General features: G+C 51.3%; 1 protein-coding gene across 1 annotated transcript in view; it reads left to right on the top strand.

Moving 5' to 3' along the window:
* Nucleotides 1-16,753, top strand: part of LOC125947185 (uncharacterized) — a 34,467-nt gene that overhangs the window by 17,223 nt on the left and 491 nt on the right. The window contains exon 5 of the mRNA XM_049671576.1: nt 3,473-3,568. Within this exon, the coding sequence (XP_049527533.1) occupies nt 3,473-3,567 (95 nt within the window). The 3' untranslated portion in view covers nt 3,568. The remainder of the gene's footprint in view (nt 1-3,472; nt 3,569-16,753) is intronic.

The following is a 16,753-nucleotide window of genomic DNA, read 5'->3' as shown; positions in this document are numbered from 1 at the left end:
TGGAGTGGGAGCTCCGATTCAAAAGCTTGGGCCGCCGCCAGTGACGTAAAAAAGAGGCCAACGGAGCGTGTAGTGATGTTCTTGCTGATCAGACCCAGAGCATCAGCTGCGCTGTTGAGCTAGCCCTCGACATAGAGCATGTTCATGGGGAATTCTTCGGGGAAAACAAAATGGCAGAGCGCTCATGCGGAGTGGTTGGTGCTGAAGTAAGGAATGGTGGACACGAAGTATTTGTGGTCGGTAAGGATGAAACATTGACAACCTTCCAGGCACTTGCACAAACGCTTCACAGCAAGATAGACAGTCAACAAATCCCTGTAGTCTGTAGTAAGTGCTTTATTGGTGTTCGGTATCACGCAACATAGAGAGAAGACGGGGCCCAGATACCGTTCAGCCTTTGATGAAGGATGACGCCTACTGCAAAAGAAGATGCCTGCACTATAAATTAGTTGAAGCAGATTGTGAAGGCTGGTAAAATATCGTGATTTGAGTGCGTCGGTTACTGCGCAAAGACCCTGACGCGTAATAGAGTCCTACGACCAGACATGGGTGCCCTCACACTTCCAGACGTTTCGTCCTTTCTCACCTTCATCTGCCTTCACCCTCACGTGGTGAGGTGATGAGAGGATCGCCTTCGGGAAGATTGGTGAGGGCGAGGTGAGGAAGCGCGGACTTTAGGAGGTGAGGGCGAAGGAGGGTGCAGTTAAGATGTCAGTGTAAAGGGGTAAAAGTATATTCATTTTGTTGGGGTACAGAAAAGTCACTCAGATCATATGCGTGGTGGGTTTATAGTCTAAAGTTTTGAAGTGCGTGGGCAGTAAGTCTATCTGAGGCAGAAGTACGTCGACGCCCACGTTTAACTGACTAAATTCACAAATGGCTAGGGTTGTGCGAATAGTAGTCCGACTCGAATAGGAATCGAATAGTGCCAGAAGCGAATCGAATACCGAATAGTTTTCGAATATTTATAAGCCGTTATCAAAATTAACATAAAACGATGTTGTCTTCGAGGCATTCTTAAAGTGTCGCCCTTGTGCTTGCGTTGTAGTGCACGTTAAAGAACTCCGGGTGGTCCAAATTGATCCGGAGCCCTCCACTACGGCGTGCCTCATAATCAGAACTGCGGCGCTATGACGAAATATGATTCCAAACTGTTTTGATTCCAAACTCCTCACGTCAAATTTACGTAACCACCGACGCAAGCATCGGGTGCTGACCCGCAGCTTTGTCTGAACAACCCAATCAAACACTCTCCTCGTTTATAGGAAGTCACCTTTGTTCGCTTTCAAAACCAATAACATTGTCTACACTCAGCGGTTTTTCTTATCTAATTGGCTGACAAGAGGCGAGGAGCACGCTCTAGTGGAGAGGGTTTCGATGGGGTCGAGCCAGCACAGTGAAAATAGATGAGGACGTCATGGACCTCAAACATGACCTCTGGAAGTGCTTCGTGGAGTAACACGTGCTCCCGAACTTCCGAGATGATGCTATTCAAGCGGAACGTTTTCTCAGCTTGAACAAACCACAAAGCCGGGTTCTCAGGCCACGATTGCGATAGCCTGCTGTGAGCGCCAGCTCCAACACTCTAGGGAGGCCTAGAGTGAGGTTCGGCACTTGTGCTGGCGCAAGTAGCTGCATCTGCGGTCGGCCGACGGTCCATGTGGCCGCTGGTGTTAAAGGCCGGGTCATCAGCACCTATGAGCTGCAAGGCAGAGTTATAAAATACAGGGATTATTTTGGTGGTTATAAGAAAACCAACAGTGAATCGAGCAAGTAATACGGCCTGTTCAACAAGCTCGTCTCCGCAAGCCCATGTTCGCGTGACCTACAGCTCATTGACAAAAGGCGTTCCGCAAGGGCTTCAATAATTTCTCCAGTTGCATTGTCCCCATTTCTCGCTGCTATCGTGGTGCTGTGTGGCGATATCACCAGCGGCACGTTCTGAGCGCAAAATCTGGCATTAAGGCTTGCGTCTCATATTCCTTGCTATATATAATTTCAGCACAATTCACTTCAGTGCTTTGGCCATAGGACGCCTGGTCTTCCGGGGATCCGATGGTAGAGCTTCGACTACTGATGTTGCTCTCTTGGTCGTTGGCTAGTAAAACGTCGTCGGGGACGTCTTTCAGTGTCTGTAGGAGTTCATCCAATGTGGCAGGTTGTCTCATCATGATTAAACGCTGATAATCCTTTGTCATGCCCAGAACAACCAGTGGCACGATTGATGATTCCCGCAGCTCGGGGTCGGCGCGTTGCAGAAGCAAACGTTTCTCGTAAAAGTAGTCGATAACCGATCCTTCTAGCTGCTTGTATGCAATGGCCTTTCCCCAGCATTCTATTGGGTTCAAAGCGAAGTCTCGCAAAAAGCTAGCTCGCCATTCAACCCATGGTACATCTGTGTTGATGGGTACGCGCAATTCGAACCACTTCTTCGCATTTCCTAAAAGGAAATGGTGCATATTATAGATGGGGTCACAGTCCGTGGTCCAATTGCTCTGCGAACATGCATATTCATAAATGTGAAGCCATGTTGACGGGCTTAACGATGTACCATCAAAAGGTTCTGGCTTGATAAGTGCTTTCACCGCCTGCTTTGTTGATAGTAGTGTTGATGACAATAAGGTCAGAAGCTCTCGCTGTCGCTGTGCTTGCTGTTCCTAATTTTTCAAAAGGTGTTGTATGAGATGGTCGGCAGCTTGAGTTTCGATTTTAACTACCGTTGGTCTACTCGAACTGCCAATCCAGCGTTGGAAGTCAGTCACGCGCATATGCACTCTGACTGAGCCAATGGATTCGAGATTCTCAAGCGATGAATTGGCTCTATCGGCGAAGAAGGCCAAGAAGTCCAGCGTGCTGACCTTTTCAGGTAACTCGACGGCATTGTCTCCACCTTCCTGGTAGTTCCTCACCAGTAGACGACCATCTTCATGTCGGGCGATGGTGAATGACACCCACATGGTTCAAAACTGCGACTGCGCCAAAATGTAACATTCCGTTTAATCAAACATCATTATTGTGGCCGCCCCTTCTACCTCTTCTCTTCTCTTGATCTCCCCTGTGCGCTTCTTCCTTCTCTTTCACGAGCGTTACAAGAAACAGTTTCTTTCCACAATTTCTTTAAAAGCAGCCTACAGTGTGAACGCTTCTACGCTTCTTGGGGCTTATCTTATATTACCAAAGAAACACAATCTATCTTGCGCGCATTTCTCTTCTTTAACACTGCGCGCTAGCTAATTTCCTGCCAAGAACGTCTGTCACGCTTATGTGCGCATGTCGTTAGCGAATTTTAAGTACCGGGACCGCAACTAAACCAGCACGCAAAATCTTATCGGGAACAAGACAAGTCTCAAAGCGTGCAAATGTTTCTTACAGCGTATGCCCCCCTCCTTCAACACTGTTAAGCTGTACTCGGGACGCAGTTCTGTAAGCTTCTTCTGTCGTTATTAAACAATTTCGTGCCGTTCCTTCGCAGACTCCTCGGAAAGCACGGAGCGGACGGAGCACTCTTCTACGGACGAAAGTAGCAAAGCATCGACTGAGAAAGAAGTAACTGTCCTCAACCACTAAGGTACTCCGAGTGTTCACTTTCTTGAAGCAAAGCTGTAGCGCACATTTTATTAACGTTTCGACAACGGAGCACTGATGAGTCCTTTGATAACGCACAGAGAAGCCGGCTACAGAATTGTCCGCATCATGGAAGCGACATATATTTTTCGCTACTAGGAAATATCTGGATTAGACATATAAGTGTGGCGGTCGTGCGGCAAACCACATCCCTCAAGTATAAACCCCACAATACGAACGCTGGTTGCGAAAATTTTGCTTTCCTCATTTGGGTGCACTGAGTAACTGTGAAGTCTTAATGCGACGAGTATGATACAAACAAAAAAATGAGTAATTTCTTTTACATTGATAGGTTACACCAACCTTCACACCCCTCACTCTTTCAGGCGAAGCATTGTTTCCGTCAAAGAGAGCTTTAGATATTTGACGCGATAAATTTATCAACCATGCTCTTAACCTCACCACCTGCGTTGATGGTAGTAGGGCTCGCAGATGTCACGGACGCTATAGGTTACCAATCGCAGCGCTTGTCATCGCAAGAGTCGCTATTGCCTGACTTGAAATATATTTTTCTGCTCCTTTAGTGTGCCTGCAATATGAAAACGCTTGCAATTCTAATATCGTCGGATTGTGCTCTATAAATCATAAAATATGCAGTATTTGAAAACAGTTTACTTATCTATCTTAAGTAAACCCTACATGTACTACGTAAACTCCACAACACGTTTAAGTTTTTAGTCCCGTATTTGTACTTCTACCTTGGCCCGGCGAACCCTTTATTTGTTGACCACAGTATATAGGGTTGTTCGTTTTCGGCTTTTATATATATTTAAATTCAGGAGGTAAAACTCGAGTGCTATATTTCAAGCTGATAATCAGGGGGAAATCGGGTTTTTTGTGGAACCATTCCGTAATTTGGGCTCTTTCTGGTAAAGTTTACAAATGTACTTATTAATACATTAAATCTAGGCTTCAGATCTAGCCGACCCTCGAGAGTGAAATCAGCGGAGCGTACAATGTGGAACGCGGATTAACGGGGAAGCAAGCATATTTGTCACAGCACCACGGATCCGAAAGCGCATGTCTCTATAGTGTTTTTCATACGACAAATAAATGTTATATGATCGCTTTTGTTCAGAAATGGTTATCTCACGATATTTTTGTCTTTTTTTTCCTTTATCTTACGCTTGTTACACGTACATATATAGTGACACGTGTACTTGTTTATCGTTATACGGTGACCGCATTAGACTGGCTAACCAATGTTTCTCGAATTTTATCGCTGGTTCTATATATTGCCTATATGTTATCGCCAAACCCTGCGTAAGCAGATTACGTGCGCGACGCAAACAACGTTGTACGTTCTGGAAGGCGTGCGAGCCCCAGCGATGACGCTGGAATCTTCGACGAGTCACGTATAATTAACAGACGCACTTGACCCAGAGAATCAGATTCTCGACGATCGCCGACTTCGCTCACCGCTATCGTTGTGCTTGAGTGTTAATTATTATTGCGATAGCCATTGTATGGACACTCCAGGCACATTTCTGCCGTCTCCGTCACCGTGAGGTTACGTATACTACCTCCACCCGGTTCAGCAAGGCTTCAGGGGGGGGAGGCACGTTTTACTCCGGGCGGTCCGGGCCGCTGTTTCTTGTAAGCGATGTGTGTCGGGGACAGAGTCCACTCTGCGCTGTGTTCTCACGCTCGCTGCTGCTACCGCGCTTATTCACTCCAGCGTTTCCGCGGTCATCGAGTGCGGTGTGTTCATGTTTGCTTGTGCGCGCGTGACAGCACGCGTGTTATGTGACGTCTTGGTTGGAACGACGTTTATTAGGCCCGGGAGCTCGTCAGCGAACCAGCGCAGCACACAGGCGATGATGATGAACACTTATACAGGCGAAGAGGAGGATAGGTAAAAGTGCGAGGATGATGATGATAACATACAGATGAGGAAGATGTGCGTAATAAACGCCCACACTAATTTCCCCCCGACGTGAAAGCGGCCATCCTGGCCGGCCGTCAAGGTGTCGAGGCACGCCGCGTGAAGGGCTTTCATGCGGGAGACGTGGACAACCTCGGTATTGCGGCAACGGCGGTCTGTGGGGGCGTCAAGAGGAGTAACGCGATAGTTGACAGGCGAAGTCTGTCCAAGGACTATGTACGGCCCGATAAACCGTGGCTGGAATTTTTCGCATAAACCAGGGGTGCGAACAGGAGTCAGGAGCAGGACCTCGTCACCAGGTCGAAAAGATACAACGCGATGGCATTCGTCGTAAATATTTTTCCGATCTTGTTGTCTGGCCTCTGTGTTCAGGCGAGCAAGCTGGCGACAGTGGTCGAGTCGGGAAATGTACTCTTCGCACGATGATAGAGATGTATTAGCCTTGTAGTTGAAGAATGAAACGTCCAGAAAGAAGTAGGGTAGCGTCCATAAACGAGGTAAAATGGCGAGTAGCCAGTTGTGCGCTGCACGGCCGTGTTATAGGCGAAAGTGACGAATGGTAAAAGAACATCCCAGTTTTTGTGGTCTGGTTGAATATAAGCGGCGATCATGTCGGCAAGGGTGCGATGAAACCGCTCGGTCAGGCCGTTAGTCTGGGGGTGATAGCTAGAAGCTGTCTTGTGGGCTGTGCCGGAGGCTTGAAGAACTTCGTTTAGCAGTTGGGAAAGGAACGCCTTTCCACGGTCACTGAGCAGTACACGAGGAGCACCATGGCGTAGAATAATGGCTTCAAGAACGAAGTGAAGCAACTGCCGAAGCAGAGCCAGTAAGCACAGAAGCTGTCTCAGCGTAGCGCAGTCAGATGGTCGACGGCAGTCACTATCCATCGATTGCCAGCAGTAGTGACCGGAAGGGGCCCGTAAAGGTCGATCCCAACAACCTCGAACGGGGCTGCAGGGCACGGAAGCGGCTGTAATTGGCCGACAGGAGCAGATGTTGGGAGCTTGCGACGCTGGCAGGGAGAGCAGGAACCGACGTATCTGGCGACGCTAGCAGAAAGGCCAGGCCAATAGAAACGACTTCGAATGCGGTCATAGGTTTTATGGAACCCAAGGTGGCCAGCTGTCAAATCATCGTGAAAGGCGTTGAGGACACGAAGTCGGAGAGAGCGTGGTAGAACTGGCACCCAGCGTTGCCCGTCAGGATGGTAAATACGGCGATACAGCACGCCATCGTCCAGCTTAAAGTGCGCGAGCTGGCGACGGAGGCGCGCGTTAGGTGGACGAGAAGCCCCAGAGAGGTGATCAATGAAGCGTTGACAGTACGGGTCAGCCAGCTGACGAGAGGCGAGTGGCTGATCATCGTCGATAGGCAGTTGGTACATAGAGGCCAGGGAGGAAACCGTAGCAGTGTCGGTCGAACTGGTGACGTGCGAAGCGATTGCAGAGGCGTCGAGCGGGGCCGTAGAAGCGGGCAGCGAGAAAGAGCGTCGGCGTCTTGGTGTTTCTTCCCGGACTTGTATATGATTTCGAAATCATACTCTTGGAGGCGTAAAATCCAGCGACCCAGGCGTCCAGACAAGTTCTTGAGCGTGGAAAGCCAGCATAAAGCGTGGTGGTCCGTAACGATGGTGAAATGGCGGCCGTGGAGATAAGGGCGAAACTTCTGTATCGACCAAACAATAGCCAGGCACTCTTGCTCAGTGATCGTATAGTTCTTTTCGGAAGCGCTGAGTACACGGCTGGCGTATGCAATGACTCTCTCTCGCGAAGAGTTGTCGCGTTGCAGAAGAACAGCACCTATACCGCGGCCGCTAGCGTCTGTGTGTAGGAGAGTCGGTGCGGCCTCATCAAAATGGCAAAGCACAGGTGCAGAGGTGAGGGCGTCCTTCAAGCGTGCAAATGCCAATTCGCATTCCTGAGACCACAGAAAGGGTACACCGGAAGCTAGTAGCTTGTGTAATGGAGCTGCGATGGAGGCAAAGTTCTGGATAAAGCGACGGAAATAAGAGGCGAGGCCAAGGAAACTGCGCAAGTCTTTGGGTCTGTCAGGACGAGGAAAGCGAAGAACTGCAGCAGTCTTATCAGGGTCCGGCTGAATGCCATCCCTGCTCACGACATGACCCAGGATCTTAATGGCTTTGCTGGCGAAACGGCATTTCTTGGTGTTCAGCTGAAGACCAGCGCGGGCGAGGCACGTCAAAACTTCATCCAAGCGTTGTAGGTGCTGATTAAATGTGGATGAAAAAATGACAATGTCGTCCAGATAACACAGGCAGGTCTTCCACTTCAGGCCACGCAACACGGTGTCAATCATGCGCTCAAAAGTCGCAGGCGCGTTGCAGAGCCCGAAAGGCATTACGTTGAACTCGTACAGTCCATCGGGGGTTGCGAACGCCGTTTTTTCTTTATCGTCTTCGTGCATGGGGATTTGCCAATAGCCGGAACGCAGATCCAGGCTGAAAAGTATTCCGCACCTTGGAGGGAATCAAGGGCGTCATCAATGCGCGGCATAGGGTAGACGTCTTTTCGAGTTATCTTGTTGAGCGCCCGGTAATCGACGCAAAAGCGCACGGAGCCATCTTTTTTGCGGACCAAGACAACAGGAGACGACCAAGAACTAGCCGAGGGGCGAATTACCTTGCGTTCCAGCATGTCTGCGACGTTGTCTTCGATGATTTTCCGCTCGGCTAGAGACACACGGTATGGGCGGCGCCGTACGATAGATGTTTTGTCTGTCAGAATGCGGTGCTCTGCAACGGTTGTTTGGCCCAACGTTGACGAATACACGTCGAAAGAATTGGCGTGCTTTTTCAACAAAGCCAGCAGCTGTTGCGTCTGCGCGGGTTTCAAGTCAGTGCTGATGACTGCTGTAAGGGCGGCGGCCGAAGAAGAATCACCATAAGATGGGTCCCCAGAAGAGACTGGTGTAAGTGGCAAGACGCAGACAGGCTCCAGATCGGCGACGGATGCAACGGTTGTGCCTTGCGGAAGGAGGATTTTTCTGGAGTTGCGTTCGTGGCAGTGACCAGTGCAGATCCATTGTGGAATTCGAACAACTCCTGATGTAAATGTTATGCCTTTAGTAAGGCAACGTGAAGAAGGGAACACCAAGACGTCACCATGGTCAATGTTGTCGGATAGGAGAGTAACTAGGTTGGATTTGTCCTGGGAGTAGTTCCGTATCTTCCGCAGCGGTCAGGTGAAGTGGCGTGTGGGTTTCTTCGCCAAGCAAGTGTTCGGTGTCGGTAAGGTGTATCACACGCTGCCCACAACAAATAGCAGCAGAGGCAGAAGATAGAAAATCCCATCCCAAAATCAGCTGGTGAGAGCACGGGTATAGCACAGCAAACTGTATGTGATGGAGAATGTCATCGATAAGTACACGCGCAGTACAGAAGGCAGCAGGTCGAATAGTGTTCCCTTCGGCTGCAACCAGCGTGGGACCATCGTAAGGCGTCATAACTTTCTTCAGACGGGAACACAAATGAACATTCATAACCGACAAAGCCGCACCAGTATCCACTAAAGCATCCACGGGCACCCCTTCAACGTACACACGAATCATATTGGATGGGCGCGCTGGAGGAATTTCAGTCTTGTGTAGTGTATGCAGTTTTTCCTCCGGAAACTGCATCGCTTAGTTTTCCGCGCGAACGGTAGAGGTAAGGGAGGCAGGCCTAAGTGGTGACGATGAGCGGCGGTAGGGTGATGGAGAACGGCGTCTGGCCGAACGGTAAGCGCCTCGTGCATCAGGTGATGCAGGCGGAGATGGAGAGCGCTGCGAAGGTGAAGAGTAACGCCGCCCTTGGTAAGAGGCCCCACTGTAAAAATCGCGCTCACACATATCGTAGCCCCGACGCTCGTCTTGCTGGCGCTTGCGGCAAAAGCGTGATATGTGGCCGCGATAGCCACAATAATAGCACGTAGGACGAGACGGACGCCAAGGGGGGTAGTAGGGGGTGTTCGGTGTACCGTGTGACAGGGAGGTCAGATGGGCCGATGAAGGCTCTGGCGGTGATGACGGGAAGTGAACCGTGGGCGCAGTAGCAACCGACGCGTAAGTTGGTAGCGGCAACGGAGAAGTGACGTGGCCGACAGGCTTGGCAGCAACTTGCGCGTATGTCGGTCGTGCGGTAGTTGGTAATGCTTGAGGGACAGGAGCTTGTGCTGGCACAGCGCAGGTCAAGGACGCCAGTTCTTCCCTGATAACGTCACGCAATGACGCACCAAAAGGTTGGCTGGGATACGTCGAAGGTGAGGTTAACCCCATCGATTGTAACTCTTCGCGTATGAGCGTGCGTATCAGTGTACGTAGGTCATGGTCCCCCGTAGAATGGGCATCGTCAATGTCGGGCTGTAGGCGGACAGACTCGAGCTCATCGAGGCGCTGACAAGTGATTACGACGTCAGCGACGGTAGCCGGATTCTTAGTGGCGAGTGCATTGAAGGCAAGAGTTCCAATGCCTTTGAGAATGTGGCGTACCCTGTCCGACTCCGACATTGAAGAATTCACACGGCGGCAGAGTGCAAGGACGTCCTCGATGTAGGAGGTGTACGACTCACCCAGGTGTTGTTTGCGAGCATCGAGGCTTTTCTTGGCTAGAGTGGACCGAACAGCCGGTGTGCCGAACACTTCACGAAGCTGGTGCTTGAAGAGAGTCCAGTCGGTCAATTCGGGCTCGTGGTTAAAGAACCACGTCTTCGCCACGCCAGACAGATAGAAGGAGACATCGCGTAGCTTATTAACATCATCCCAGTGATTGGCGGAACTGACTCGCTCATAATCGTCCAGCCAGTCTTCGACATCCTCTCCGCGAAGACCAGCGAAGAGATGGGGGTCACGCTGGGCGCTGTTGATGATAAAGGAAGGAGGCACTTGCGATGTCGGAATGGAGGCAATAGGGGCGCCAGGCTGCACGTCCTGCGGCATGCTAGCTGACGGTGGGCGCAAGCGGCGACCTGAACGAAGCTCCAGGAGGCAGACCGGACGGCCAGAGGACGTAGGACCGAAGAGCACACTCCACCACTTCTGACGTCTCGGTTGGAACGACGTTTATTAGGCCCGGGAGCTCTTCAGCGAACCAGCGCAGCATACAGGCGATGATGATGAACACATATACAGGCGAAGAGGAGGATAGGTAAAAGTGCGAGGATGATGATGATAACATACAGATGAGGAAGATGTGCGTAATAAACGCCCACACTAATTTCCCCCCGACGTGAAAGCGGCCATCCTGGCCGGCCGTCAAGGTGTCGAGGCACGCCGCGTGAAGGGTTTCATGCGGGAGACGTGGACAACCTCGGTATTGCGGCAACGGCGGTCTGTGGGGGCGTCAAGAGGAGTAACGCGATAGTTGACAGGCGAAGTCTGTCCAAGGACTATGTACGGCCCGATAAACCGTGGCTGGAATTTTTCGCATAAACCAGGGGTGCGAACAGGAGTCAGGAGCAGGACCTCGTCACCAGGTCGAAAAGATACAACGCGATGGCATTCGTCGTAAATATTTTTCCGATCTTGTTGTCTGGCCTCTGTGTTCAGGCGAGCAAGCTGGCGACAGTGGTCGAGTCGGGAAATGTACTCTTCGCACGATGATAGAGATGTATTAGCCTTGTAGTTGAAGAATGAAACGTCCAGAAAGGAAGTAGGTTAGCGTCCATAAACGAGGTAAAATGGCGAGTAGCCAGTTGTGCGCTGCACGGCCGTGTTATAGGCGAAAGTGACGAATGGTAAAAGAACATCCCAGTTTTTGTGGTCTGGTTGAATATAAGCGGCGATCATGTCGGCAAGGGTGCGATGAAACCGCTCGGTCAGGCCGTTAGTCTGGGGGTGATAGCTAGAAGCTGTCTTGTGGGCTGTGCCGGAGGCTTGAAGAACTTCGTTTAGCAGTTGGGAAAGGAACGCCTTTCCATGGTCACTGAGCAGTACACGAGGAGCACCATGGCGTAGAATAATGGCTTCAAGAACGAAGTAAGCAACTGCCGGAGCAGAGCCAGTAAGCACAGAAGCTGTCTCAGCGTAGCGCATCAGATGGTCGACGGCAGTCACTATCCATCGATTGCCAGCAGTAGTGACCGGAAGGGGCCCGTAAAGGTCGATCCCAACAACCTCGAACGGGGCTGCAGGGCACGGAAGCGGCTGTAATTGGCCGACAGGAGCAGATGTTGGGAGCTTGCGACGCTGGCAGGGAGAGCAGGAACTGACGTATCTGGCGATGCTAGCAGAAAGGCCAGGCCAATAGAAACGACTTCGAATGCGGTCATAGGTTTTATGGAACCCAAGGTGGCCAGCTGTCAAATCATCGTGAAAGGCGTTGAGGACACGAAGTCGGAGAGAGCGTGGTAGAACTGGCACCCAGCGTTGCCCGTCAGGATGGTAAATACGGCGATACAGCACGCCATCGTCCAGCTTAAAGTGCGCGTGCTGGCGACGGAGGCGCGCGTTAGGTGGACGAGAAGCCCCAGAGAGGTGATCAATGAAGCGTTGACAGTACGGGTCAGCCAGCTGACGAGAGGCGAGTGGCTGATCATCGTCGATAGGCAGTTGGTACATAGAGGCCAGGGAGGAAACCGTAGCAGTGTCGGTCGAACTGGTGACGTGCGAAGCGATTGCAGAGGCGTCGAGCGGGGCCGTAGAAAGCGGGCAGCGAGAAAGAGCGTCGGCGTCTTGGTGTTTCTTCCCGGACTTGTATATGATTTCGAAATCATACTCTTGGAGGCGTAAAATCCAGCGACCCAGGCGTCCAGACAAGTTCTTGAGCGTGGAAAGCCAGCATAAAGCGTGGTGGTCCGTAACGATGGTGAAATGGCGGCCGTGGAGATAAGGGCGAAACTTCTGTATCGACCACACAATAGCCAGGCACTCTTGCTCAGTGATCGTATAGTTCTTTTCGGAAGCGCTGAGTACACGGCTGGCGTATGCAATGACTCTCTCTCGCGAAGAGTTGTCGCGTTGCAGAAGAACAGCACCTATACCGCGGCCGCTAGCGTCTGTGTGTAGGAGAGTCGGTGCGGCCTCATCAAAATGGCAAAGCACAGGTGCAGAGGTGAGGGCGTCCTTCAAGCGTGCAAATGCCAATTCGCATTCCTGAGACCACAGAAAGGGTACACCGGAAGCTAGTAGCTTGTGTAATGGAGCTGCGATGGAGGCAAAGTTCTGGATAAAGCGACGGAAATAAGAGGCGAGGCCAAGGAAACTGCGCAAGTCTTTGGGTCTGTCAGGACGAGGAAAGCGAAGAACTGCAGCAGTCTTATCAGGGTCCGGCTGAATGCCATCCCTGCTCACGACATGACCCAGGATCTTAATGGCTTTGCTGGCGAAACGGCATTTCTTGGTGTTCAGCTGAAGACCAGCGCGGGCGAGGCACGTCAAAACTTCATCCAAGCGTTGTAGGTGCTGATTAAATGTGGATGAAAAAATGACAATGTCGTCCAGATAACACAGGCAGGTCTTCCACTTCAGGCCACGCAACACGGTGTCAATCATGCGCTCAAAAGTCGCAGGCGCGTTGCAGAGCCCGAAAGGCATTACGTTGAACTCGTACAGTCCATCGGGGGTTGCGAACGCCGTTTTTTCTTTATCGTCTTCGTGCATGGGGATTTGCCAATAGCCGGAACGCAGATCCAGGCTGAAAAGTATTCTGCACCTTGGAGGGAATCAAGGGCGTCATCAATGCGCGGCATAGGGTAGACGTCTTTTCGAGTTATCTTGTTGAGCGCCCGGTAATCGACGCAAAAGCGCACGGAGCCATCTTTTTTGCGGACCAAGACAACAGGAGACGACCAAGAACTAGCCGAGGGGCGAATTACCTTGCGTTCCAGCATGTCTGCGACGTTGTCTTCGATGATTTTCCGCTCGGCTAGAGACACACGGTATGGGCGGCGCCGTACGATAGATGTTTTGTCTGTCAGAATGCGGTGCTCTGCAACGGTTGTTTGGCCCAACGTTGACGAATACACGTCGAAAGAATTGGCGTGCTTTTTCAACAAAGCCAGCAGCTGTTGCGTCTGCGCGGGTTTCAAGTCAGTGCTGATGGCTGCTGTAAGGGCGGCGGCCGAAGAAGAATCACCATAAGATGGGTCCCCAGAAGAGACTGGTGTAAGTGGCAAGACGCAGACAGGCTCCAGATCGGCGACGGATGCAACGGTTGTGCCTTGCGGAAGGAGGATTTTTTCTGGAGTTGCGTTCGTGGCAGTGACCAGTGCAGATCCATTGTGGAATTGAACAACTCCTGATGTAAATGTTATGCCTTTAGTAAGGCAACGTGAAGAAGGGAACACCAAGACGTCACCATGGTCAATGTTGTCGGATAGGAGAGTAACTGGTTGGATTTGTCCTGGGAGTAGTTCCGTATCTTCCGCAGCGGTCAGGTGAAGTGGCGTGTGGGTTTCTTCGCCAAGCAAGTGTTCGGTGTCGGTAAGGTGTATCACACGCTGCCCACAACAAATAGCAGCAGAGGCAGAAGATAGAAAATCCCATCCCAAAATCAGCTGGTGAGAGCACGGGTATAGCACAGCAAACTGTATGTGATGGAGAATGTCATCGATAAGTACACGCGCAGTACAGAAGGCAGCAGGTCGAATAGTGTTCCCTTCGGCTGCAACCAGCGTGGGACCATCGTAAGGCGTCATAACTTTCTTCAGACGGGAACACAAATGAACATTCATAACCGACAAAGCCGCACCAGTATCCACTAAAGCATCCACGGGCACCCCTTCAACGTACACACGAATCATATTGGATGGGCGCGCTGGAGGAATTTCAGTCTTGTGTATGTATGCAGTTTTTCCTCCGGAAACTGCATCGCTTAGTTTTCCGCGCGAACGGTAGAGGTAAGGGAGGCAGGCCTAAGTGGTGACGATGAGCGGCGGTAGGGTGATGGAGAACGGCGTCTGGCCGAACGGTAAGCGCCTCGTGCATCAGGTGATGCAGGCGGAGATGGAGAGCGCTGCGAAGGTGAAGAGTAACGCCGCCCTTGGTAAGAGGCCCCACTGTAAAAATCGCGCTCACACATATCGTAGCCCCGACGCTCGTCTTGCTGGCGCTTGCGGCAAAAGCGTGATATGTGGCCGCGATAGCCACAATAATAGCACGTAGGACGAGACGGACGCCAAGGGGGGTAGTAGGGGGTGTTCGGTGTACCGTGTGACAGGGAGGTCAGATGGGCCGATGAAGGCTCTGGCGGTGATGACGGGAAGTGAACCGTGGGCGCAGTAGCAACCGACGCGTAAGTTGGTAGCGGCAACGGAGAAGTGACGTGGCCGACAGGCTTGGCAGCAACTTGCGCGTATGTCGGTCGTGCGGTAGTTGGTAATGCTTGAGGGACAGGAGCTTGTGCTGGCACAGCGCAGGTCAAGGACGCCAGTTCTTCCCTGATAACGTCACGCAATGACGCACCAAAAGGTTGGCTGGGATACGTCGAAGGTGAGGTTAACCCCATCGATTGTAACTCTTCGCGTATGAGCGTGCGTATCAGTGTACGTAGGTCATGGTCCCCCGTAGAATGGGCATCGTCAATGTCGGGCTGTAGGCGGACAGACTCGAGCTCATCGAGGCGCTGACAAGTGATTACGACGTCAGCGACGGTAGCCGGATTCTTAGTGGCGAGTGCATTGAAGGCAAGAGTTCCAATGCCTTTGAGAATGTGGCGTACCCTGTCCGACTCCGACATTGAAGAATTCACACGGCGGCAGAGTGCAAGGACGTCCTCGATGTAGGAGGTGTACGACTCACCCAGGTGTTGTTTGCGAGCATCAAGGCTTTTCTTGGCTAGAGTGGACCGAACAGCCGGTGTGCCGAACACTTCACGAAGCTGGTGCTTGAAGAGAGTCCAGTCGGTCAATTCGGGCTCGTGGTTAAAGAACCACGTCTTCGCCACGCCAGACAGATAGAAGGAGACATCGCGTAGCTTATTAACATCATCCCAGTGATTGGCGGAACTGACTCGCTCATAATCGTCCAGCCAGTCTTCGACATCCTCTCCGCGAAGACCAGCGAAGAGATGGGGGTCACGCTGGGCGCTGTTGATGATAAAGGAAGGAGGCACTTGCGATGTCGGAATGGAGGCAATAGGGGCGCCAGGCTGCACGTCCTGCGGCATGCTAGCTGACGGTGGGCGCAAGCGGCGACCTGAACGAAGCTCCAGGAGGCAGACCGGACGGCCAGAGGACGTAGGACCGAAGAGCACACTCCACCACTTCTGACGTCTCGGTTGGAACGACGTTTATTAGGCCCGGGAGCTCTTCAGCGAACCAGCGCAGCATACAGGCGATGATGATGAACACATATACAGGCGAAGAGGAGGATAGGTAAAAGTGCGAGGATGATGATGATAACATACAGATGAGGAAGATGTGCGTAATAAACGCCCACAGTTAATTTAATTAGTATACCTATGTTTACAAGTTTACATGGCCGACAAAACTACTATCCTTACATTGTATAGCTGTCCACTAATTTGCTATTGCAATCGATGCTCCGCCTTTTGGGCGAAACTGATACTTTTTTTTTTACTGGGCACAAGTTCGCCCAATAAAGAGTTAAATTCGTACCGTCACAGTTTTCACACTCAGTCGTTGTTCACCGTCACTACAACGTGACGATAGCATTGTTGCTTGAGTTTTTATTTTTCTCTCGCTAGCCTGCATTTTAGAGCAGTCTGTTTTTATTCTGCCGTGCTATTCATGTGATGTATTTTCCTTACGCACTTGCATGGCTAATTGTGTTTACGTTCCCATGTGACATGTGATATCATTGCTATCTGCTTGAGCTAGATTTGTTGCAGATCCATCGTTGATCGTAAATTGGTTGCTAACTTGATCGAGGAGCATGCGCGACAGCGCATGAGCGTGTTGGTAGAGTTATTTGAGAACCTGCCACGTTGGCTCTTCTGCGTTGCCAATCACGTGGTCTTTGACCTTTCTGTTCACTCGGAGCGTTGACTAGACGGAATTCCCAGCGGCGTGAAACTACACACTGAGCTAATTAGAAACACCGAAAGGTATCCGTGAATGCATCATTGGTTTACATCGCGAATAGCCCAGCTGGTACGTGTGTATAATAGCTCATAAATACCGTCACTTTTGATGACAGTGTGGAGCTTTCAGCAGGTACAGACAGCAGGTTGCCCTGTGCGTTTATTTTTCTTGTGCTCGCGCCTGTACCCGCTCGAACCACCACACTTTCATCATGCACCAACTGGCCCAAAAAAACACACTACTATACGCCACTTTTGAACCCGTTTCG

Source organism: Dermacentor silvarum, chromosome 7 (genome assembly GCF_013339745.2).
Source record: "Dermacentor silvarum isolate Dsil-2018 chromosome 7, BIME_Dsil_1.4, whole genome shotgun sequence".
Taxonomy (NCBI): Eukaryota; Metazoa; Arthropoda; class Arachnida; order Ixodida; family Ixodidae; genus Dermacentor; species Dermacentor silvarum.
Note: the sequence above shows the minus strand (reverse complement) of the source record. Positions and strands in the feature narration are given on the sequence as shown.